The 23,730-nt window shown below is 40.5% G+C and overlaps 3 protein-coding genes and 1 long non-coding RNA gene across 4 annotated transcripts; 2 read left to right on the top strand and 2 right to left on the bottom strand.

Moving 5' to 3' along the window:
- Window positions 1–102: 102 nt before the first annotated feature.
- nsl1 (NSL1 component of MIS12 kinetochore complex) lies at window positions 103–3,602 on the bottom strand. Its single transcript, XM_035794168.2, has 6 exons — window positions 3,379–3,602; window positions 2,073–2,145; window positions 1,386–1,516; window positions 1,143–1,197; window positions 929–996; window positions 103–803 (listed from the first exon to the last, which is right to left on the bottom strand). The coding sequence occupies exons 1-6, from the start codon at window positions 3,544–3,546 to the stop codon at window positions 561–563; spliced, it is 738 nt and encodes a 245-aa protein (XP_035650061.1). The 5' UTR covers window positions 3,547–3,602; the 3' UTR covers window positions 103–560.
- A 28-nt stretch (window positions 3,603–3,630) lies between these two features.
- On the top strand, window positions 3,631–10,345 carry tatdn3 (TatD DNase domain containing 3). The gene is made up of 10 exons (XM_035794166.2): window positions 3,631–3,770; window positions 4,040–4,072; window positions 4,201–4,274; window positions 4,597–4,681; window positions 4,867–4,929; window positions 9,024–9,133; window positions 9,365–9,420; window positions 9,524–9,636; window positions 9,951–10,031; window positions 10,121–10,345. The coding sequence occupies exons 1-10, from the start codon at window positions 3,705–3,707 to the stop codon at window positions 10,256–10,258; spliced, it is 819 nt and encodes a 272-aa protein (XP_035650059.1). The 5' UTR covers window positions 3,631–3,704; the 3' UTR covers window positions 10,259–10,345.
- Window positions 10,259–11,740, bottom strand: LOC118398636 (uncharacterized). Its single transcript, XR_004828650.2, has 2 exons — window positions 10,901–11,740; window positions 10,259–10,464 (listed from the first exon to the last, which is right to left on the bottom strand). It is a non-coding gene; the product is annotated as an uncharacterized LOC118398636 (long non-coding RNA).
- Window positions 11,741–11,876: 136 nt separating this feature from the next.
- On the top strand, window positions 11,877–23,295 carry flvcr1 (FLVCR heme transporter 1). The gene is made up of 10 exons (XM_035794165.2): window positions 11,877–12,779; window positions 12,954–13,098; window positions 15,212–15,352; window positions 15,946–16,013; window positions 18,347–18,450; window positions 18,765–18,875; window positions 19,548–19,653; window positions 20,257–20,368; window positions 20,560–20,627; window positions 21,303–23,295. Exons 1-10 carry the CDS (start codon window positions 12,108–12,110, stop codon window positions 21,387–21,389), a joined length of 1,614 nt encoding a protein of 537 aa, XP_035650058.1. The 5' UTR covers window positions 11,877–12,107; the 3' UTR covers window positions 21,390–23,295.
- Window positions 23,296–23,730: the final 435 nt, after the last annotated feature.

Below are 23,730 nucleotides of genomic sequence, written 5' to 3'. Positions count from 1 at the left end.
TAATGGAGTTTTGGCCTGTCTGATGACATCACTGAGCAGTAAATTGGTTAATAGACCAATAAGATAGCTCCAAACCTCTCTGCCAATTACTCAGACCACCACCACAGTCCTAACATTTTAATTGAATACAATCACACCAAGGTACTGCATTGTTACCCAGTAATTATTTGATATTGAGATAAAATACATTTTTTTAAAACAGCTGCATTGGACCTTTAAACCTGGTTGTTACAGCTTGTTTAAGTAGCCTTTATTCACATAAGCCTACAACCTGTGCATTTTCAACTGTGACAAATGCCAAACGGCAAAGGGGAAAAAAAGAACACCCAATCAAAAATATATATTTTCTCATCTAAAGCCATTTAAATATACAGTATAAAAACAATGTACACTACTATTGGGTGCATTTCCCATTATCCATCATGTGAGGGCAGTATTGTATCACAGACTGCTGCAAACATAGGCCTTATCACTGTGGGGAGTACTACAGTATTGCATCCTTCCAATCACAAATAAGAGTACATGTTCCATGATCAGGAAGCATTTATGTGGCATATATTTCACTCAGGTTTGTCATTGCTGTTACAAATGGCTGGCCTCTTTAGACCAGGAGCATAGTTGTTTCTGAGCTCTGTTTGCTCCATGGCTCTCTTAATGGGTGGTCTGGTCCTACTAGCCGTCTTTTCCTCTCCATTGGGCTTGCTGCCCATCACCTCCCTGAACACCTCCAGGGACTCCGCTGTGGGACACATGTTCAGCACCTGTCCCAGACCCTCGGCCCTCTGCTGCACTACCTGGAGAGACTGGACAGCAGAGAAACATCAGTCATTCAAGACCATGGTCAAAGAATTAAACATAAACTTGTGTTGCATAGAAAAGGGTGTAGTGGGTGGGAAATAACAGAAAGCTACATAGACTGTCCTGTTACCTTCATTACTGCGCTGGCTTGCTTAAACATACGAGGTGCAGCATCCAATAAGGTGGTCATGATGGTTTCTGAACAGGGGAAAGTTCACCGACTATCAATCAAAATCATGGGAACATAACATTTCATGTTCCAGTGTCATGCAAAGCATGACATTTCCAGTACACTATTCTGTAAGCGTTTGAGTTGATTAGATCTGATTGGGCTAAATGCTTGCCTTGTACTGGGTCCTTTCCCATTTCTTGTGGCTTCACTACTTCTTCATACATTCCCTAAAAATAGAGCATACTTTCATTTTGTGAACACATGGTACATGCTATATTTTCAAATGTATGAAATTTCAAACTGCAGTATGAAGTATGAGAGTGACAATCATGGCTATGCAAAAGTAATGCTTCCATTTTCAATGGGACCACTCAATCAGACATAATCCATAAATTCGGACAAACGTGAAACCAACCATGAGTTTACGCTCCGCCTTTAGTGACCGTACGACATAGGGGAGGATCTCTTTAGGACCTTTGCGTCGTTTCCGAGAAGTTCCCACAATGTTCTCATCCAGCAGGTCGTCAAGTGCACTGCATTCATCTTCTAAGAAGTGATATTATACTGTTGTAAAGCAATTTAAAAGTCTTTCTGAATTACATGTATTTTAATAGCATAAATGTGGGAACTAAACATCTACCTTATCGTACCAATAATTGTCATTAGACTGAGCAACAAACTCATCCAGTTCAATCTTTACTTGATATCAACTCACCGATGACACCAAGTTCCTCCTCCCTCACTGAATAATCTTTACATTGATGTCCTATTGTGCCTTGAGCTGCTTAATAAGAATCAAAACGATCTGTGCCCACATTTACAGCAGGCTACATTTCTAAAAGTTTAATATCACATGCAGCTAGCAAGAATAGATGGTTTCCAGAAACAGCCAAATTATGGAGTTACTGGTGCATTTAACAGATATTCTGGTTTACTATAAAACATGTTCACTATCTTCAAAACAACTGATCAAACTGGATAATAACAAACTCATTGCAGTGTGGTTGATAGTACACAGATATGTCTTCTTTTCAACTGAAAGGCAATAGATGTATAAAATAACAATAATAATAATGTAATAGGAGACAGGAGATATGCTCACCCTCTTCATCAGGAGCCTCCTCCCACGTCTGATTATTGATCAACACGTTTTCTTGAACAGCAGTCTCGAAGTTCTAAAAATCAAGATATCAAGTGAAATTGAGACTCCTCCATATAATGTTGCCACGAGCAGCAGGATGAACTGCAGATATTGCAGAATAATGCAATGCATTCTTTTTTATTTAACATTTAACTAGGCAAGTCATTCACACCAATGATGTGTATAAACCTGGTTGCTGATGCTATTTATTGGCTATTGAGAGGCTTTGAAGTAACTAGTCGGCCATATTGGAATTTCCCAGTCATCCTCGAAAGGGAATGAATTTAATTCTACAGTATTTCAATTAAATGTTTCATGGACAAAGGTACATGTATTGAATTTAAATAAATAAATATATATAGTTTACATTGGGCACAGTAACATTAGTCATCTCTAAAACATTTTTTTTTTTAAACTGGGTGGTTTGATCCCTGAATTCTGATTGGCTGAAGGCCATGGTATATCAGACCTTATACCACAGGTATGACAAAACATTTAGTTTTACTGCCCTAATTACATTGGTAACCAGTTTATAAAGCAATAAGGCTCCTCGGGGGTTTGTGATATTTGGCCAATATGTCACCGCTAATGGCTGTTCTTAGGCACGACGCAACGAGGGGCTTACTGCTTAAGTTCAAGTTAAGGAAAAGTTATTTTTCTTCATTTTAAAAATGTTTAGCTCACATAATATCATTTAAAAGTATGCATTAAGGTGTCTGTAATATAATAAATGAAGCAAAAATGAATGTAGACATGAATAAACGCATATCTAAAGCTTCCAAAATATTTTTTTTTACAAAGGAGGGGGAGAGCCACGATAAAGTCACGTGGGTTAAACCCAGCGCCCCCTATCAGTCATCTTAGTATAAAACAGATTCACGCAGTGTGTACCGTACGCATGGACAAGTTCTTCCTCGCCCTCTAAAAGACCATTTAGGTTGGATCTGACAATTACGTCGGAGATACCGTATAGTGTGACGCAATTGCCTCACATTTTCGGATCAAGCATAAATGTGCTCTAAATGCTGCACGGCCAATGCGTGCTGATTGACCATGTAGCGCCTTTAAATGTTAGCTGTTGTGGATGTCGGTCTGATATTGCGGTTTCTTCATGTACCGCCGACTCAACATTTAACTTACCTAACTATAGAAACTTAGCCAACGGTAAGTATCACATCGCAAGCTGTATTTTGATTTGTCTCCGCAAGCTAGTAGTTATACATCTTACAAAAAAAACTAGACAGACGTAAACAATCGATCGACTCACCGCCAGCAACTCTTCCTGTAACAGTTGCTTGGCTTCCTCGGATAGCTGAGGTTGGCCATTCAATACCTTCTTCAGTAGTTCTTTGTATTTCTTAATTTGTTCGACCACATTTTTTTTCGACGTAAACTTCACCCTATATTCTTCCTCTTCATTCAAGCAGATCTCCATCTTTTGCGCCAAATGTTTGAAATGATTCTGCAATGACCGGAACCGGAAATTAAATGTGTGGTTCTATGAATAAAGGCGCGTAGGGAAACAAAACGGTGTAAAAAAAAACGTTCCACCTCACATAATTCACTTTGAATTTCAACCCAATTTTTTTGTCTATGGCTTCAATGGATGGTGGCTTTGTTGATTGCCATTGCCACATCACAGCCTGTGAATTTGCCGAGGTATGTGTACACAAATGAGTGGGTATGTAGCAAAAGGTCTGTGGTATGTAGGCTAATGTAACAGAAGCGGTTATTATTCAACTGTTTTGCAAGCGTGGGTGCTTATGTGTGCTGCCCACCAGAAGGCAGTCTCGCAACGAGGAAGCGTGAAAAATGGTCGCATCGAGTCCACAGCAATACTTGCAGACAGCTGACTATGCTATGACAATACATTATTCAAGGGTGAATGTTCAAAAGTGACAGTACAAAAGTGTGTGTCTATTCTGCAGGATTTAGAGGATGTGATCAAGAGGACCAGAGAGGTTAGTTATAGCTATTATATAATATATGTAAAATGTTTAATGGTATAAAGTTCATATGAATAAAATCTTGATTACTGTATTTATTAACAGTTATATTGTAGTCTACATCAGATGTTGTGCCATTTCAGGCTGGAGTCAAAACACTTATTTCTGTCACTGAAGAGCCCAGTGAGTTTGAAAGAGTTATCCAGCTGTTTAAAAGGTTAGTATCATACACAACATTTCTTATTTGCAGAACATAATAGCCCATATTCAGAAATGTCATAGATTTATAATAGCAAATTCTGTGCCTTGTGATATCTTGCTCAAAATGCATACATTATAACACAAAATAATATAATAATAATAATAATAAATAATAGTTAAACTCACTATCACAATGTTCCATTGGCTTCCAGCAGCTTTTGACTGTGAGTTTGTTTTCTTCTCCAAGAGACATTTATCTGTTCTTGTAGTACATTGAGACACTGTGAAACTGTTTTATGAATGTTGTCTTTGAGTTACTCTTACTGTTGCTTTTTCAGCTACCCAGATCTAGTTGCACCATGTTTTGGAATCCACCCAGTCCAAGGCTGTGGGTCCCATGACCAGCACAGCGTGAAGATTCAGGTACAAACATTCACACACAGTTAGCAGACACACTCAATTAATAGACATCAAACACATGTCAGACGGTCAGCCTTATGTTAGATATTATGGTTATAAACAAAATGTAACTATAATATCATGTTGATGTTGTCTCAGGATGAGAGGAACAATCATGCTGACTTTTCCCAAAACATCTCTTATTACAGGACTTGGAGCCTGCCTTACCCTTGTTCCAGAAGTACAGAGATGACATTGTTGCAGTTGGAGAGGTATGTACTAGAGGTTGACCGATACAACAACAAAAAACGCCGATACCGATTATTGGAGGACCCAAAAAAGCCGATAACGATTAATCAGTTGATTTTTGAAATGTATTTGTAATAATGACAATTACAACAATACTGAATGAACACTTTTATTTTAACTTAATATAATACATCAAATTCAATTTAGCCTCAAATAAATCATGAAACATGTTCAATTTGGTTTAAATCATGCAAAAACAAAGTGTCGGAGAAGAAAGTAAAAGTGCAATATGTGCCAAGTAAGAAAGCTAACTTTTCAGTTCCTTGCTCAGAACATGAGAACATATGAAAGCTGGTGGTTCCTTTTAACAAGAGTCTTCAATATTCCCAGGTAAGAAGTTTTAGGTTGTAGTTATTATACGAATTATAGGACTATTTATCTCTATACCATTTATATTTCATTAACCATTGACTATTGGATGTTCTTATAGGCACTATAGTATTGCCAGTGTAACAGTATGGCTTCCGTCCCTCTCCTCGCCCCTACCTGGGCTCGAACCAGGAACACATCGACAACAGCCACCGTCGAAGCAGCGTTACCCATGCAGAGCAAGGGGAACAACCACTCCTAAGTCTCAGAGCGAGTGACGTTTGAAACGCTATTAGCGCGCACCCCGCTAACTAGCTAGCCATTTCACATTGGTTACACCAGCCTAATCTCGGGAGTTGATAGGCTTGAAGTCATAAACAGCTGCTGGCAAACGTACGAAAGTGCTGTTTGAATGAATGCTTACGAGCTTGCTGCTGCCTACCATTGCTCAGCCAGACTGCTTTATCAAATCATAGACTTAATTATAACATAATAACACACAGAAATATGAGCTTTAGGTCATTAATATGGTCGAATCCGGAAACTATCATCTTGAAAACAAGACGTTTATTTTTTCAGTGAAATACGGAACCGTTACGTATTTTATCTAACGGGTGGCATCCATAAGTCTAAATATTCCTGTTACATTGCACAACCTTCAAATCAAATAGATTTATATAGCCCTTCGTACATCAGCTGATATCTCAAAGTGCTGTACAGAAACCCAGCCTAAAACCCCAAACAGCAAGCAATGCAGATGTAGAAGCACGGTGGCTAGGGAAAACTCCCTAGAAAGGCCAAAACCTAGGAAGAAACCTAGAGAGGAACCAGGCTATGTGGGGTGGCCAGTCCTCTTCTGGCTGTGCTGGGTGGAGATTATAACAGAACATGGCCAAGATGTTCAAATGTTCATAAATGAACAGCATGGTCAAATAATAATAATCACAGGCAGAACAGTTGAAACTGGAGCAGCAGCACGGCCAGGTGGACTGGGGACAGCAAAGAGTCATCATGTCAGGTAGTCCTGAGGCATGGTCCTAGGGCTCAGGTCCTCCAAGAAAGAGAGAAAGAGAGAATTAGAGAGAGCATACTTAAATTCAAACAGGACACCGGATAGGACAGGAGAAGTACTCCAGATATAACAAACTGACCCTAGCCCCCCGACACATAAACTACTGCAGCATAAATACTGGAGGCTGAGACAGGAGGGGTCAGGAGACACTGTGGCCCCATCCGATGACACCCCCTGACAGGGCCAAACAGGAAGGATATAACCCCACCCACTTTGCCAAAGCCCAGCCCCCACACCACTAGAGGGATATCTTCAACCACCAACTTACCATCCTGAGACAAGGCCAAGTATAGCCCACAAAGATCTCCACCACGGCACAACCCAAGGGGGGGGGGTGCCAACCCAGACAGGAAGGCCACGTCAGTGACTCAACCCACTCAAGTGACGCACCCCTCCTATGGACGGTATGAAAGAGCCCTAGTAAGCCAGCGACTCAGCCCCTGTAATAGGGTTAGAGGCAGAGAATCCCAGTGGAAAGATGGGAACCGGCCAGGCAGAGACAGCAAGGGCGGTTCGTTGCTCCAGAGCCTTTCCGTTCACCTTCACACTCCTGGGCCAGACTACACTCAATCATATGACCCACATATGACCCAGTAAAGACTTAAAGGTTGAGACCGAGTTTGCGTCTCTCACATGGGCAGGCAGACCATTCCATAAAAATGGAGCTCTATAAGAGAAAGCCCTGCCTCCAGCTGTTTGCTTAGAAATTCTAGGGACAATTAGGAGCCTTGCTTCTTGTGACCGTAGCGTACGTGTAGGTATGTACGGCAGGACCAAATCAGAGAGATAGGTAGGAGCAAGCCCATGTAATGCTTTGTAGGTTAGCAGTAAAACCTTGAAATCATCCCTTGCCTTGACAGGAAGCCAGTGTAGGGAGGCTAGCACTGGAGTAATATGATCACATTTTTTGGTTCTAGTCAGGATTCTAGCAGCTGTATTTAGCACTAACTGAAGTTTATTTAGTGCTTTATCCGGGTAGCCGGAAATGTTATGACATAATTATGGAAAATTCGGGCAAATTAGGCTGCCCAAACTGTTGCATATACACTGACTCTGCGTGCAATGAACGCAAGAGAAGTGACACAATTTCACCTGGTTAATGTTGCCTGCTAACCTGATTTCATTTAGCTAAATATGCAGTTTTAAAAATATGTACTTCTGTGTATGGATTTTAAGAAAGGCATTGATGTTTATGGTTAGGTACACGTTGGAGCAACGATACGCACCGCATCGATTATATGCAACGCAGGACACGCTAGATAAACTAGTAATATCATCAACCATGTGTAGTTAACTAGTGATTATGATTGATTGTTTTTTATAAGATAAGTTTAATGCTAGCTAACAATTTACCTTGGCTTACTGCATTCGCGTAACAGGCAGTCTCCTCGTGGAGTGCAATGTTATCAGGTGGTTAGAGCGTTGGACTAGTTAACTGTAAGGTGGCAAGATTGAATCCCCCGAGATGACAAGGTAAAAATCTGTCGTTCTGCCCCTGAACGAGACAGTTAACCCACCGTTCCTAGGCCGTCATTGAAAATAAGAATGTGTTCTTAACTGATTTGCCTCGTTAAATAACGATTAAATAAGGTCTAAAATAAAAAATAAAACAATCGGCCAAATCTGTATTTTTGTACATGTTATGAAAACTCTAGTATATACTGTAATGTAGGCCTACTCATAGAATTGTATGGAAAAGCCAGTTATCACTTCTCTAGTCCTATGCAGCAGGTCTGTCTGGCCCCGCATCATGCTTAATCTTATGTAAACACACGTGTCATATCCTGGTGTAAAAACTGAAATGGTATGACTTCTGTAAAGCAAAATGATTAGGTTTATTAAGCCTGAGCTCCGACTTGCTAAACTGAAAGTGCACGCTGCAACAATAACTTCTTAAATCACTAACAAGTCACCCTGCCGGCTAATACCCTTAATGATCTATATCCTTCGCAAGAGCTTTGGAAGGAATGCATGTCTGGCAGATGCATTCTTTCACAAAGTTAATTTGGTGGAGCCCAGAGAGGCAGGTATTAGGACTAAGTCAACCATGTCTCCCAGTCAGCAACAGCACAGAGTAAGCTAGTGGGGACAGGGTGCTCTAGCTGGACATTCCCAGCATGTGTTTTGTTTGGGATTGACTGTTGGCCTGGACTGGGAAAGCTTTGACTAACCGCCCACTGTTCAACTGGTTTCCATCAAGCTGCCCAGTGCCCATCTCAGATTTGTGCTGAGGGGCAATTCCATGATAATGGAATTACGCTGAGACTCCGATTTTTTTTCACCAAACAGAAACCATTGATTTCAAATTTTCACAAACCATAAAACTCTATACACACAATGACTACTTTTAATAATTTCCACTGAACCTTTTAATAAAAAAAAATACATGAAGAACTGTGTACATACAATGTTTTGTAACTGAATCAAACTGAGGGAGATTTTACCTTAATTCTGTTACCAAACTTTGCATCTGCAAAATGTTTCCAGTAATTTATTTATGTACTGTCTAAATTGTTCAAAGTAGTAATTGTGCATAGAGTTACATGGTTTGTTAAAGATTGAAATCAATGGTTTTTGTTTAGCATACATTCAGTCAATAGACAATCAATGAAATGATAATGTTTTTCTATTGCCCCTCTTCCTTTAAACAGTCTCTTTTTCTTCTTTTGATTGCAGATTGGTCTTGACTACACACCTTGGTATGCCCCCACTTCTCAGGAGAGAGAGGAACAGCTGACTGTTTTCACCAAGCAATTACAAATATCCAAGGATCTGGATTTGCCAGTGTGAGTTTATCGTGCATAGTCTTGGTGCATAGTACTGTGTGTGCTAGGAGAGACGTTACATTCATGTAATCAGACTGCGAGCAACTGCAACAAGCCATGTCCTTGGCAGGGACAAGAACAGGCTTTGCATGGAATGTCTCACTATAACTGGATATTAAGGATTATTATTAATTGTTACCACTATATTTCTCCTGACGCTTTCTTGTTGTGTGCATTTCCTCTTTGACGCAGGAACATCCATTCCCGATCAGCTGCAAAGGTCACCATAGCTACTCTGAAAGAACAGGGTGGGTGTCTTAAAATCAAGATTACATAAGAGGACAGCCTCATTGCTGAAGTGACTAATTTTTCATTTTTAGGAGGCTTTAACTATTTTGGCTATCCCATCAGGTATCACTTGTGCTTTGCTGCACAACTTTGCAGGGAAACCATCAGTGGCCATGGAAGGAGTGCAGGCAGGGTACTTCTTCTCCTTCCCTCCAGCTGTCTGTAGGAATGACCAGGTGAGCGATACAGTTGTTCATTAACCTGGTGTCATTCAGTAATCTCTCAGTACATTTTCTATAGGTATTGTGGAGTCACCAACAGTACTGTATGTCCTCATTGTTATGGGAATCCCTTATCTTTTCTATAGAAATACCTTATATTTTCTAACACCTTGATCTTTGAACAAGCTTGTCTCAAGTTCAAGTTTCACTATGCATTTCTGCAAAAAAAACTCTGCAACGGCCATATGGCGTGATAAAACCAGACATGATTTGTGGCGGTTGCTGTTGAGTCCCCTCATAATGACTGTGTTATTACTGTGTTATAACAGAAAGCCAAGCTGATCAAACAGATTCCATTAGAACACATCTGTCTGGAGACAGACTCTCCTGCCTTGGGACCAGAAAAACATGTGGGTCATCCTTTGGAATGCATCATTATGCAAAGCAGCAACCTGATAGTTATGTATAAGTGGTCTTATTCTACGTCTCCCCTCTGCAGGTAAGGAATGAACCCAAGAACATTTCACTGGTCTGTGAGTACATTGCTCATGTCAAAGGAATCACACCTCAAATGGTAATTCATGCCACTACAGATAATGCCCTCAGATTGTTCCCAAAAATTAAGAGACTTGAGTGATGCGTTGTGTAATTAATTTAATGTTGTGTTATCTCATGCTGTGTCTCTGAAAATGAAATGGAATTGTGAAATAAAATGCTCAATCAACAGGTGTTTTTGCATATGTGATGGACACTTCTATATATAATTTAAGTGCCATTTATTTCAGAAATATTCCACTTGGTGCTGAAGGGTTCCTCTGCTTCATTATACCAGATGGGCCTTGTCTGAAAAAAAACAAAAAAACAATATATGTATCCATAGCTTGTATTATTAACCATTGGGGGCGACATGGTTTCAATTTGAGGAACATTTTTAAAGACCTCAAGTTCATGGACGGGGCGGCATTGTAGCCTAGTGGTTAGAGCATTGGACTAGTAACTGAAAGGTTGCAAGATCGAATCCCCGAGTTGACATCTTTCATTCCGCCCCTGAACAAGGCAGTTAACCCACTGTTCCTAAGCCGTCATTGAAAATAAGAATTTGATCTTAATTAACTGACTTGCCTAGTTAAATAAAGTTTTAGAAAAAAGGACGAAAGAAAACCTGTAATAACATCCATAAATCCTGTTTCTGTTTGGTCAGGTTCACATCAGCAGACACTAACATCACTATCTATGGACACACTCAGCAGTCACTGGCTATGGCGTTGGTAATGCTTACGGCTTTCTTCGAAGTGTTTTCGCTCCGGGTATTTGGTGATATGTCCTGCAGCTGTCCAAGCAGACCGTTGCTCCGGAGTCACTGCCTGGAGCGACTTGAAGTCGCAGGTGTTTTGCAAATGACAGTCAAAATGTCTCTTCTCTGCTCTTTCCCAAAACTTACTGTCAATCTCTACTCGACACCACGTTTCTCGTAGCATGTTTAATTCGAACAGGGCACCCTCTTTATATTTTGACATGTTTGATAGGCTTTACAACACCACAATAGCAAGCAGCAGCCAAATGACGTGGGCGTAATGAGCGCGTTGTTGTCTTTAGCCGCGCCGCGGTTTCCATGGATCTGGAAACCTGAGAATTTCGCGCAACAATGCAAACTGTGACTACGTGGAAGTGTAGTGATGTAGGCCTACGTGTGCCAGTGCATCTTGAAACGTATTTAATCGTTGTAAATCTGAGGACGAATTGAAGATCCGAATTTTCAAAAACATAATGAATAAAAGTGTAAATTCACCTCCCATCTACAAATGCAAGGTCTACAATTAGCAGAGACAATTGATTTGTTAGGCCTATGTCATTGAGGTGGATGATTTTATTACACATTTTATGCATAGATTGTCTCAATCGTTTGTTTTTTCAGTGCGAGTATCCTACTGTACAGTATATGCTAGGCAGGTATATTAGGTTAACCTAAGATTAGGATTAGGGAGAGATAATGAGGAGACCACGTGTCACTAATGAACACATACACCTTTGAACAACCTCAATTATATTAAGGAAATTATCCAGTTTATTTGAATGCATAAAGAGGCCGGTGAGCACTTCTTCCAATCACATGTCCCGGACTGGTTGGGGATAATAACCGCCATAGCCCTCCAAATCAGGTATTTTGATTGGTCGGAGTCATCATCCGAAGGTCTCTATATTTGAGTTGTCTGATGTAAATGCGCCCTGCCTTACAGTACTCTCCACTCCCATGCACTGAACGGGCATACTAGGGCATACTAGGCTACAGCAGTATGCGAAAGAAGGCGTTTATGAGAGCGAATACAGATAGATAGCCTACAATATTTTAAAATGACTTATTCATAAAACGGTGTGAATAGTTGTATTATCTACTAACTGAATGTTGGATCTGCCCTATTTTGTGTAAACGTGCTTCCTGACTTTAGGGTATAGGCTATAGCGATAGGCGACGTTGGCGCAGCATCATGGTGGCTGGCGAGTTGGTACAGGAGCATCTGCGACGTGACAACGCACCTGACGAAATAGACATCTCATGCAAGCGCTCAGTGCATAACGGGGCAGTCCCAATAGGGGACCAGTACACCGATCTAACGAATGGATCGGCACATCTGACAGAACTGGACTCGAAGGCTTTGGAACAAGAGATCCCTCCAGACGAGAAGCAGGCTATGCTTCCTGGAGAGGAAACATGTATCGAAACGAAACTCTATTGGAGAAGATTCTCCGTTTTAGCTGTGTTCAGCTTTTACTCCCTCGTCAACGCATTTCAATGGATCCAGTACAGCATCATCACCAACATTTTTACCCACTTCTACAATGTATCCAGCGACAAGATCGACTGGCTGTCAATTGTATACATGGTCGCGTATGTGCCTTTGATCTTCCCGGCAACATGGTTACTGGATAAAAAAGGACTGAAACTGACAGCCCTTATGGGCGCGGGTTTGAACTGCGTCGGTGCGTGGGTGAAATGCGCCAGCGTCCGGCCAGATCTGTTCGGTGTGACAATGACCGGACAGATAATATGTTCTATAGCCCAAGTCTTCATCCTCGGGCTGCCCTCTAAGATTGCATCAGTGTGGTTTGGCCCGAAGGAGGTGTCTACTGCATGTGCCACTGCCGTGCTGGGTAACCAGGTGCGTGTGTGTTGAGTCATGATATGGGTGAATCCTTTAGCCTAATCATATTGTAAACTGTAGGCCCTGCATGCTTATGATGTACATGTTTATGCTGCTGTGTAAAAATAACCATTTATTTCTGTATTTTGATGGAATATGTGACATTGATGTATTTGTCTGATCCCCTTCTAGCTGGGCACTGCCATTGGCTTCCTGCTTCCCCCTGTCCTGGTCCCCAACACTGTGGAAGACATAGAGCTGATGGGACACAACATCAGCGTTATGTTTTATTGGACAGCTGTAGTCTCCACTGCTCTCTTCATCTTGACTGTAATTGGTAAGTAAGTTGACACAAGCCTCATCATGCCATCTGGAATAGTGTTGTGCAGAAATGGATCCGATTGATAGCACATCATTTAGTCCAGGGCTCTCCAACCCTGTTCCTGGAGAGCTACCGTCCTGTGGGTTTTCATTCCAAATAATTAGCTGGTTATTATTATTATTATTAACTCGCTTATCAACCAGCTATAATTAGCTGGTTGATAAGCTAGTTACAGCTGGGGTTGGAGCAAAAATCTACAGGAGGGTAGCTCTCCAGGAACAGGGTTGGAGAGCCCTGATTTAGTCACTGTAGAAACTAACTCCATAGGTCCAGACGACTGCATTTACAATGCCTTCAGAAAGTATTCATACCCCTTGACTTATTCCACGTCTCTGATGATTCGTTGAAAAGCGGCGAGACAAAAGTACAAAGGTCTTTTATAGCCAAGATCCACCCCCTAGTCGACATATCAAACCACAGATGTTTTGAATTGTCACAGGGTGAGACTTTTTAAATGAGAAAGGAGTGTCCTGTAGCCAGATAGAAATCGCTTTAAATTAGCGTTCATCTTGGTCCCTCAGACGAGGTTCTAATCTCGTTCGTGGTACTTCATAGCACAAAAACACCAACTCATCCAATGGCATAAATCAATTGTCAACTCCAGATACTTCCATCTCAAGTAAAACCCCTTCTTGACCCCACTCCTGGACAAGCTTACTGAGGGGAGTGAGCCTCTAGGTCATACACTAACCCAGGATAAGTGCAACATCAGAGATGACATACAATGGTTCCAGACACTACCACACACATCCCCCAATGCCAAACGAGGGAGTGACTGGTGCACAGACATTGTGGAGACAAGTAATTTGTTCCCCATTAATCACACCATCCCTTCACATGGTTTAATAATAGGTGAAGACACATTCACATATGAAGACAATGTTCCCTCCTGTCCTCCTCCATTTCTGATATTCTGCATAGCACCAAGGACATGTAAAAGACAAGCCTGACCTCTCCCCTCTCTGGGCCCCAGGTGACTGAGCCCCAGCTGAGGGAAGAAATGCAACTGCCAACACCAGAGTCCGAAGGGATACATTCTAACAACAAGTATATCACATAAGTATATTATGCAGATAAGACATCTTAATTATCTATGTTACACAACTAATTCTGATTCTTCCACCACACAACCTATTGCTCGATCTCCCGGACGACGTTACTAGCCTTTTCCCTGCCTGTACTGTTGCCTTTTTGGACCCCCTGTGTTTGACCTTCTGCCTACACCTGGACCCAGCCACCTGCCTCCTCCTGTGGTCCTTTTATTCATTTCTAAAATGTTCTACATACAAAATTACACTTTCACATTATGGGGTATTGTGTGTAGAACAGTGACACAAAAATATACATGTAATCAATTTAAATTCAGGCTGTAACACAACAAAATGTGGAAAAATTCAAGGGGTGTGAATACTTTCTGAAGGCACTGTAGATGTTCTATAGGCTACACATTCCATACAACTATGCAAATATACCACAGTAAATCTAACCCAGTATCACAGATTATTGTGAAATAGACACAAATTACTTATTGGACATTTCTGACAGGCACAAGAAAATGTGTAATTTCCTGTGTGCAGTACAACATTTTGTAACCAGTGAATTTCAATCACAGATAAAGACAGTAGGTTACTTAAGACAGAAATGATAGGAAGGAGGTTGGTCATTGAGGATGGGTGGGCATATAATGCGAACGTCTAGCAACGTCTAGCCGAGCTATAACGTTAGCCGTCTAGTTAACGTTAGCCACCTAGCTAGCCTAGCTAAAGTTAGCCACAACAAATTGGAATTAGTTTAATGTACACGAATGCATTATGAAAAAAGAAATACACACAAAATGCACTGTGAAGAAAATTGTGTAATACACACAAAGTGTGACTGTCACGAATTTCGAGTAAGTAATTTGTGTTTATTTCACAATAAGCTGTGATAGTGTTTTGCAAAATCAGGAATGAGTCATTGCAGTCATAAGCTACTGAGTGCATTTGAAGCAAGAAACAAACACTTCGCCATTATGTTGTAAAGCTGTAAATACAGCGTGTTAGTGTTGACTATGTCTTTTCTCTCCTAGTCATGAAAGACAGACCCTCACTACCTCCCAGCCAAGCTCAGGCAGTCCTACCTGACTGTGCTCCTGAAGACTACTCCTACAGACAGTCCATAATCAACCTGTTCAAGAACAAACCATTCATCCTACTGCTCATCAGTTATGGTGAGACACCAGACTCATCATAATCTTACCTTATTTAGCTCCTTATGTTGTTACTACACTTACTATAACCATGTTATTACCACTGTAACATAAAGCTACCTTAAAGTGATGGTGAAACACCTGACTAATTGCCAGGTCGGTGCTTTAGCAAACTCATCTGTTGGGTTTGTTGTCATGCCAAACGTGTTTTTACATGACAAGTAAAGTTAGAGGAGTTGGCCGAAGCACATACAGATCTGGGGCCCGGCCAGTTATCCTGAGTGCGGACCAAAGTCTCTTGTTATTGCATTCTGTTCATTCACTGATTGTTTGCTGGGGGATATTTGTTCCATTATGAGATCCATCTGTCTTTAACCCCATACAAGGCAGATGAGATCTGTCCTTTAACCCCATGCACCCCAAGGCAGACTGACTGCCCAGTGCTCAGTCCAGTTACATATGTTTCTTGGATTTGACCTCCAGAGAGTTTCTTTTGTTGGTGTTCAGCAATTTTCCTGGTTTTGTGTGTACTACATACATTCTTGGAATTGATATCACTATGTCGGGATGAAACATTGAAGGAAATCATTCCCCCCCCCCCCATTTTCTTTTAGGTATCATGACTGGTTCTTTCTACTCTGTGTCAACACTTCTCAATCAGATGATTATGGCTTGTTACAAGGTAAGTGGAGTGCAAAAGATGCATGTTTCAATGACTGAAAATTAAGATGATTTGCTAAGTTGATTTACTACATGCATAGCTAGATCAAACACAAGCTCTTGAACAGGACAGTAGTAAAGACTTAAGGGAAAAGGCTTTCTCTATAAACAGATGGAGTTAAATGAGAGCGGAAACCATGACAGGGCATGAATCCATTGTCTCCCGCTTTGAAGTTCATTATCCGCTTTTTACGCATGCCTGCTACCCATGGAGGAGAGAGTCAAACAGGGTTGGCTAAAAGACTGAAAGACAAGCAACTTTCTGTGAACTCTAGTAGCAGCCTTCTCTCACTTTAACATGTCAGATGACATAAACATCCCTTTCCCACCAGACTTTCCATAAATCCCGGAACTGTACCCCCAAAACCGATTCACTGTGTACAGTACAAGTCAAAAGTTTGGACACACCTACCCATTCTAGGGTTTTTCTTTATTTTTACTATTTTCTACATTGTAGAATAATAGTGGAGACATCAAAACTATGAAATAACACATATGGAATCAAAAAAGGTTTAAACAAATCTAAATATATATTATATTTGAGATTCTTCAAAGTAGCCACCCTTTGCCTTGATGACATCTTTACACACACTTGGCATTCTCTCAACCAATTTCATTAGGAATTCATTTCAATTAACAGGTTGCCATGTTAAAAGTACATTTGTGGAATTGCTTTCCTTCTAAATGCGTTTGAGCCAATCAGGTGTGTTGTGACAAGGTATGGGTGGTATACAGAAGATAGACGTATTTGTTAAAAGATCAAGTCCATATTATGGCAAGAACAGCTCAAATAAGCAAAGAGAAACACAAGTCCATCATTACTTTAAGACATGAGGTCAATCTGGAAAATTACAAGAACTTTTAAAGTTTCTTCAAGTGCAGTTGCAAAAACCATCAAGAGTTATGATGAAACTGTCTCTCATGAGGACTGCCACATGAAAGGAGGATCCAGAGTTACCTCTGCTGCAGAGGATAAGTTCATTAGAGTTACTTTCCTCATAAAATTGCAGCCCAAATAAATACTTCACAGTGTTCAAGTAACAAACACATCTCGACATCAACTGTTCAGAGGAGACTGCATGAATCAGGCCTTCATGGTCGAAAATCCTGCAAAGAAATCACTACTGAAAGACACCAATAAGAAAAAGAGACTTGCTTGGGCCACGAAACATGAGCACTGGACATTAGACCGGTTGAAATCTATCCTTTGGTCTGATGAGACCGAATGTAAGATTTTTGGTTCCAACCACTGTGTCTTTATGAGATTCAGAGTAGGTGAACAGATGATATTTGCATGTGGGGTTCCCACTAAGAAGCATGGAGGAGGAGGTGTGATGGTGTGGGGGTGCTTTGCTGGTGACACAGTGATTTATTTAGAATTGTAGGCACACTTAAACAGCATGCCTACCACAGCTTTCTGCAGCGATACACCATCCCATCTGGTTTGCAGTTAGTGGGACTATCATTTGTTTTTCAACAGGACAATGACCCAACACACATCCAGGCTGTGAAGGGCTATTTGACTAAGAAGGAGAGTGATGGAGTGCTGCATGAGATGCCCTGGCTTCCACAATCACCCGACCTCAACGGTTTGGGATTAGTTGGAGTGAAGGAAAAGCAGCCAACAAGTCGGCATATGTGGGAACTCCTTCAAGACTGTTGGAAAATCATTTGAGGTGAAGTTGGTTGAGAGAATTCCAAGAGTGTGCAAAGCTGTAATCAAAGCAAAGGGTGGCTACTCTGTATACCACCCCTACCTTGTCACAGCACAACTGATTGGATCAAATGAATTAAGAAGGAAAGAAATTCCACAAATGTACTTTTAACAAGGCACACCTGTTAATTGAAATGCATTATAGGTGACTACCTCATGAAGCTGGTTGAGAGAATGCAAAGAGTGTGCAAAGCTGTCATCAAGGCAAAGGGTGGCTACTTTGAAGAATCTCAAATGTAGAATATATTTTGATTTGTTTAACACTTTTTTTGGTTACTGCATGATTCCATATGTGTTCATAGTTTTGATGTATTCACTATTATTCTACAAAGTAGAAAATAGTTAAAAAAAATAAAGAAAACCCTTGAATGGTACTGTATGTACCATTCATACATGCATCATACATGCATCATACATGCATCATACATGCATCCAGACCATATCGTGTCTGGAGTCCTCATGAGCCTCAAATTTTAACTAAATGCTCTTTGCCATGGGTCTTCATGTGAATATGATAGTGTGGCACATGTCTCTTGAAAAGCCTGCTTTACTCTACACTAACATTAAACTCCTCACCCCAGAACCAGGAACTGAATGCAGGCAGGATTGGTCTCACCCTTGTGGTGGCTGGAATGGTGGGCTCCATCATCTGTGGACTGTGGCTGGATCACACCAAAACCTACAAGTAGGTACTATCCCCCAGCAGTTTTGCAGACAGATTCTGCTGTTACTAGAAAGGGAAGTTCTGTAAAGACACAAACTCTGACGTTTATGAGTTTTAACTCACCCTTTCGATATGCAGCCTACGGGACATTCCAAGAATTATGTCCTGCCAGTTCAGACCATAATAACGCAGGTTTGTAGTAAATTGCTCTTAATGCATTTAGGGAATTCCCTGCCCATGGTACCTCCCTATTGCCTCTTTAGTTGTGAAACTCTCAATATTGAATGTATCCACTTGTATTTACATAAATGTTCTGTCCTGTGATTGTTCTTCAGAATGACCACTTTGATGGTCTACATCCTGTCCTTCATTGGTATGCTGGTGTTCACCTTCACTCTGGACCTCAACAATATCTACCTGGTGTTCTTCACTGCCGGCGTGCTGGGGTAAGGCTGGAGATAACCCCTCTGTTGGAACTAGATTTTGAAAAAGACTGTCTAGCATCATCATTGAGAGACGCTTCTCATTTATTTAACTGACATCTTTATAACCGGAAAGCATCCTGTAGCCACAAAGGAAATGGTTTCCTATCAGATTGTAAAGAATTTATTGAAATGATAATTATGAAGTAAAATAGTTATGATAGCCCATGTTGCACATTGTGTCTACATGACAAGGTAGTGAACAGTAGGGTGTCATTCAGGACATTTCAAATGCAAGCCTCTTATTTTATTTTCCATGCCATGGTCTAATGACCTTTTGGACATCAGCTTCTCGTTCTCTTGAATGCTCTGAAGGTAAACAGTCACTCATGCAATGTCTCTATTATTTATGTATTGTTCAGGGGTGGACTGGAACCAGAAAGCTGCCTTGGCATTTCTAACACACCCGCCCATTTTATTCCTCGAGGCCCCCATTATTAGCCAGATAATGATACTTTTGTGCAAAAAAACCTAAGCTGGACAGGCCCACTGGGCTAAAAATAAAAAAAAGTACCATATGGCCAGAACGGGCCTGGTTATGTTAAAAAATTATAAACGTCAAGGGCATCAAGATAAAGCAGTGTGTTTTCCCTGAGGGCAGGCATGGCTCACTGATATGATGTTGTTATTCTGTAGGTTCTTCATGACTGGTTACCTGCCGCTTGGCTTTGAATTTGGGGTTGAAATTACGTATCCTGAATCGGAAGGGACATCTTCTGGTCTTCTTAATGCATTTGCACAGGTAAGCGTCAGACACATGATCATCTAAACAATCATGAATATTTTTATTGTTCGTGGAACCATGCTCGACTGCCTCCAGTGATATTTTCAGGCAAATACTATTGGGTTTTCCCGTGCACCACAGCATGTGTCCTCCCCTCAACAGTGTATTATGTAATATTTGCCTACCCCCACAAAGTCTGCATAGTACATTTAATTTCTATTCTAGCTCTTCATAAAATGATTTAGCTTCTTTGCCAAGTGGGCGTCTGAGAAGTTTTTTGTTTGGTGATCTGTTTTGTTAGTCACTATAAATGTGTATATACGCTGTTGGGGAAAAAAGGTGCTATCTAAAACCAATAATGGTTCTTCGGCTGTTCACATAGAAAAACCCTTTTAACAACCCTTTTTGGTTCCAGGTATAACTCTTTTGGGTTTCGTGTAGAACCTTTTCCACAGAAGGTTCTACATGTAACCCAAAATAGTTGTACTTGGGACCAAAAATGGTTCTCCTATGAGGACAGCTGAAGAATCCTTTTGAAACTTTTTTTTCTAAGAGTGTACCCTTGAGGCACTACAGGTGTATAGTGTGTTGCTCACCTCCTATGTCTCCTTCCTCCCTCAGATCTTTGGGATTATTTTCACATTGATCCAGGGAAGACTAACAACAGACTACAACCCCCTGGCTGGAAACCTGTTCCTCTGTGTCTGGATCTTCCTGGGCATCTTTCTCACAGGTTGGTTGGCTCTCTGATCTGTTCTGATCTGTTCTGTGGAGTGTGGGGGTCTTCCATATGATCCACTTTCTGCTATGAAAACTGATACAGGCTGATAAAATACAATGCAATACTATGTAGGCTACACCACAATGTTGTATGTTATCTTTTTTGATGAGGCTCTCTTAATTACTTTCACTTGTTTATTTCAGCCTTAATAAAATCAGAACTGAAAAGAAACAACGTCAATATGGGCATGAACCACAGAAATCTTCAAGCAGTAAGTCCCATTCTGTCCATTTACCTCAGAGAGATTTTCTATTTTCCTGTTCTTTCTCCTGAAAGGTCAGCCTCCTCTTAATCACTTTTCCTTGAATGACGCAGATGTCAGGTCACTCGTCCGTTTGTTCTTTCACATTGACAGCCATTGTGAAAGCTGTCTCATATCTCATGAGATCCCCAACATCAAGGGCCGGGCAAACCTCAAATGACAGAAAAGTCCTGCTGTGTCTCAGCCACTGACCTCTCTGCTGGGCTCATCTAATGTGAATGTTTATCATGTCGAGAGCTGCGTGCTGGGCAAAGCAAATGAATCCTTTAATACATTTGTTTTCCATGGATTTTTTGGAATAGTCTTCAGGCAGTCACTAGACAAAAGATTTATAGTAGTAGTCATGTTGCATATCTATTGAAAAGATGTATAGTTTTATAGTTCCCAGGAGCATTGCTGATGTCAGTATTGGGCATATGAAAAGTTGTGCTGTAGGATGTTGTTATGGGATACTAGAATACCATTTGGCACTGTGATTATGTACCCCACTATGTTGGTTTAATATACAGCTATTGGCTTATAACATTGTTACAACTAGTTACTTCAGTGATGAGAAGACTCTTAGTCTCATGAAAGGAGAGTAGAATACTTTAATTAAAGATATATTTCTCTCTGCTGTCTTAGGTCCCTACCGATTGCCCTTCAGACAAGCCAACCAATGGCGTCAAGATGGAAACTTCAGTCAGCTTTTCCCACGAGACCTCACTTTAATCCAAAAAGGACAGGGGGGTCAGGTCACTCAACACTACTGAACATTTCAGAGGCCTACAACACATTCAACAACATTTCCTTTCTTTGGATTGTAAACTGTAATGTGTTATAATGTTTGTACTGTAGTGGTTTTAGCCAAGCCATGATTTGTTTATACATAGGTAAACTATAAGCACCTAAATACACCTTTTAACTTCCAATTGTCCTCTCCTTCTTTTGCTTGATGAACCACTTCTGTCTCTACAATTGTCATCATCGTTGGTTCATAAAGTGCTGCTTATTTAAACTTATTTCTAGGCATTATACAAAACCAAAAGGGAAATATAATGTAGGATCTCTGACCTGCCTTAGCCTGTGAGGAAGAACATTGTTGTCATTATGGTGATGTTATTATTGTGACGCTGCATTATTTGAATTGCATGACAATGCAGTTTAACAGTGTTGGTTTTGTTCTCTACAATATGTCAGCCATTCATACAAATATGGACCAAATATGACGCACTAAGATGCACAATGCATATGACAAATGTGCAACATGCACAATCTACTTTTCAGTGTATCACTTACATGCATGCTTTTGAAAGTGTTCAAATGTTGACAACTTTGTTGAATACATGGCACAGATAACAGTTCTGCCGAGATAGGTAGCTAATGGTATAGCAGCGCCACCCAGAGGGATTTTGTGGAAATACTAAGAAAGCTGTGTGGATGATGAAGCACAAACAGGAGTGATAATGACTGCAGCGTTACAATAAAAATAGCTCCAAACCTTCACAGTGGATTATATAGCTCAAACTGTGGCTATAAAGACTATGCGCAGTAGGTTGTCTAGTGGTTAGAGTGTTGGGACTGTCACTCCCACCTTCAAATCCCCGAATTGACAAGGTAAAAATATGTTGTTCTGCTCCTGAGCAAGGCAGTTAATCCTCGGGTGCCGAAAATGTAGATTTTGATCAAGGCAGCCCCCGCACCTCTTTGATTCATAGGGGTTGGTTTAAAAGCGGAAGATACATTTCAGTTGAATACATTCAGTTGGATAACTGACTAGGTATTCCCCAGTACATCTCTAAACCGCTATATTTTGGCTCCTGTTTTTCCTTTGTTTTAACGGGAATAAGTAATATCATCCCGTCAATAATCAGAAGATCCAACCCATAGGCGTTTCTGCTATCTCAAAAACAATTTACTGTTTTTAAATGGTTGCTTCCTGCAGGATATGTCCAAATTAGTGCTTAGAAGTATTCATATTTGCGTATCAAAACTAATGTTATTATTTGGCTTCTTATGACCGTAGGGAAAAAAACATTTATTTGGTTGACAGATGTATTCGTCTCTTTTCTAGATTTGTATGTAGTTCTGAATAATGATGAAATAACATTAGAATATGGACATTCATAACATTTCCTTGCTTTTTTCTCTCGAAATGTGATAGTTCACTTATACCAATGTAGTTATTTGTTTCAATTATTTATTCATCTTTATTTCAATGTATTGCATTTACCAAGACCACTGAACTGAATCATTGTTCCCAACTGAAAATGAGTACATCCGGACCTTGAACTATACTTACCTATTGTTCAATACAAGATATGGCTTTTGACACACCACTGTCTAAAGTCTCGACAGCCTGATTTATAATTTCGCACAGTAATCCACAGTATAGTCAATGCCAACACTGTTACAATACAGCTGCTATAGAATGTGTCTGCTAGACAATCCTTTCAAGGTGCCCCAGATTGTACTGTAAAAATGTGGTTTTAGTTTTGCCTCTGTAGTTTGTCTTTGGGCTTTTCGCTGTGGTAAAGGAGTCGCATGTGTACTTGCTTATCTGCAGATAATGTACTGTGGCAATCAAAACATAAAACACAGAGTGTAAACAATACAATAAAAAATGTTTTTTAGCTCAGCTACTAAAGTCAGTGGATGTTGTAATTCTGTATATGTTTTATTAATTGTAGTCATGAGGTGTCACAGAAGACTTAGCTAATGACCTAGATATTGTAATAGTGCCCTCAAATACATTTTCATAAGCATATAGTGTATTCTAATAATGGTTTTGTGACAGTATCCTAAGTGAATGAAATGCTAGCATTTAGGTTATCCCAATACTGGAAAACGTGTAGAGAAAGTTAGACCAATAGAGTTGGAATATGCGTTTGTCTAACATTGTCCAGAAGAGGGCATATTTGGCAAAGTAACCTGTTACTGGAGTGCTTATTCTCATATTTCTAAATGAGTAACCTTGATATCCCACTTTTGCAATTTGATAAATACATTCAATTTATTTGTCCTCTGCATTAATAATTTGGCCCTTGATACCTTGCTAATCTTAGACAATATG

Source organism: Oncorhynchus keta, chromosome 19 (assembly GCF_023373465.1).
Source record: "Oncorhynchus keta strain PuntledgeMale-10-30-2019 chromosome 19, Oket_V2, whole genome shotgun sequence".
Taxonomy (NCBI): Eukaryota; Metazoa; Chordata; class Actinopteri; order Salmoniformes; family Salmonidae; genus Oncorhynchus; species Oncorhynchus keta.
This window is presented reverse-complemented; position numbering and strand designations above follow the sequence as displayed.

Excerpts from the sequence above, each read along its gene's own strand:
- nsl1 (XM_035794168.2), bottom strand. The coding sequence starts at position 3,546 with ATGGAGATCTGCTTGAATGAAGAGGAAGAATATAGGGTGAAGTTTACG. Across the intron at positions 2,146-3,378 it reads TACAGGAAGAGTTGCTGGCG|AACTTCGAGACTGCTGTTCA; the intron begins GTGAGTCGATCG and ends CTTGATTTTTAG. Across the intron at positions 1,517-2,072 it reads GGAGGCTCCTGATGAAGAGG|AAGATGAATGCAGTGCACTT; the intron begins GTGAGCATATCT and ends ATCACTTCTTAG.
- tatdn3 (XM_035794166.2), top strand. The coding sequence starts at position 3,705 with ATGGCTTCAATGGATGGTGGCTTTGTTGATTGCCATTGCCACATCACA. Across the intron at positions 4,275-4,596 it reads GTTATCCAGCTGTTTAAAAG|CTACCCAGATCTAGTTGCAC; the intron begins GTTAGTATCATA and ends TTGCTTTTTCAG. Across the intron at positions 4,682-4,866 it reads AGCACAGCGTGAAGATTCAG|GACTTGGAGCCTGCCTTACC; the intron begins GTACAAACATTC and ends CTCTTATTACAG.
- flvcr1 (XM_035794165.2), top strand. The coding sequence starts at position 12,108 with ATGGTGGCTGGCGAGTTGGTACAGGAGCATCTGCGACGTGACAACGCA. Across the intron at positions 18,451-18,764 it reads GATCACACCAAAACCTACAA|AATGACCACTTTGATGGTCT; the intron begins GTAGGTACTATC and ends ATTGTTCTTCAG. Across the intron at positions 18,876-19,547 it reads TTCACTGCCGGCGTGCTGGG|GTTCTTCATGACTGGTTACC; the intron begins GTAAGGCTGGAG and ends GTTATTCTGTAG.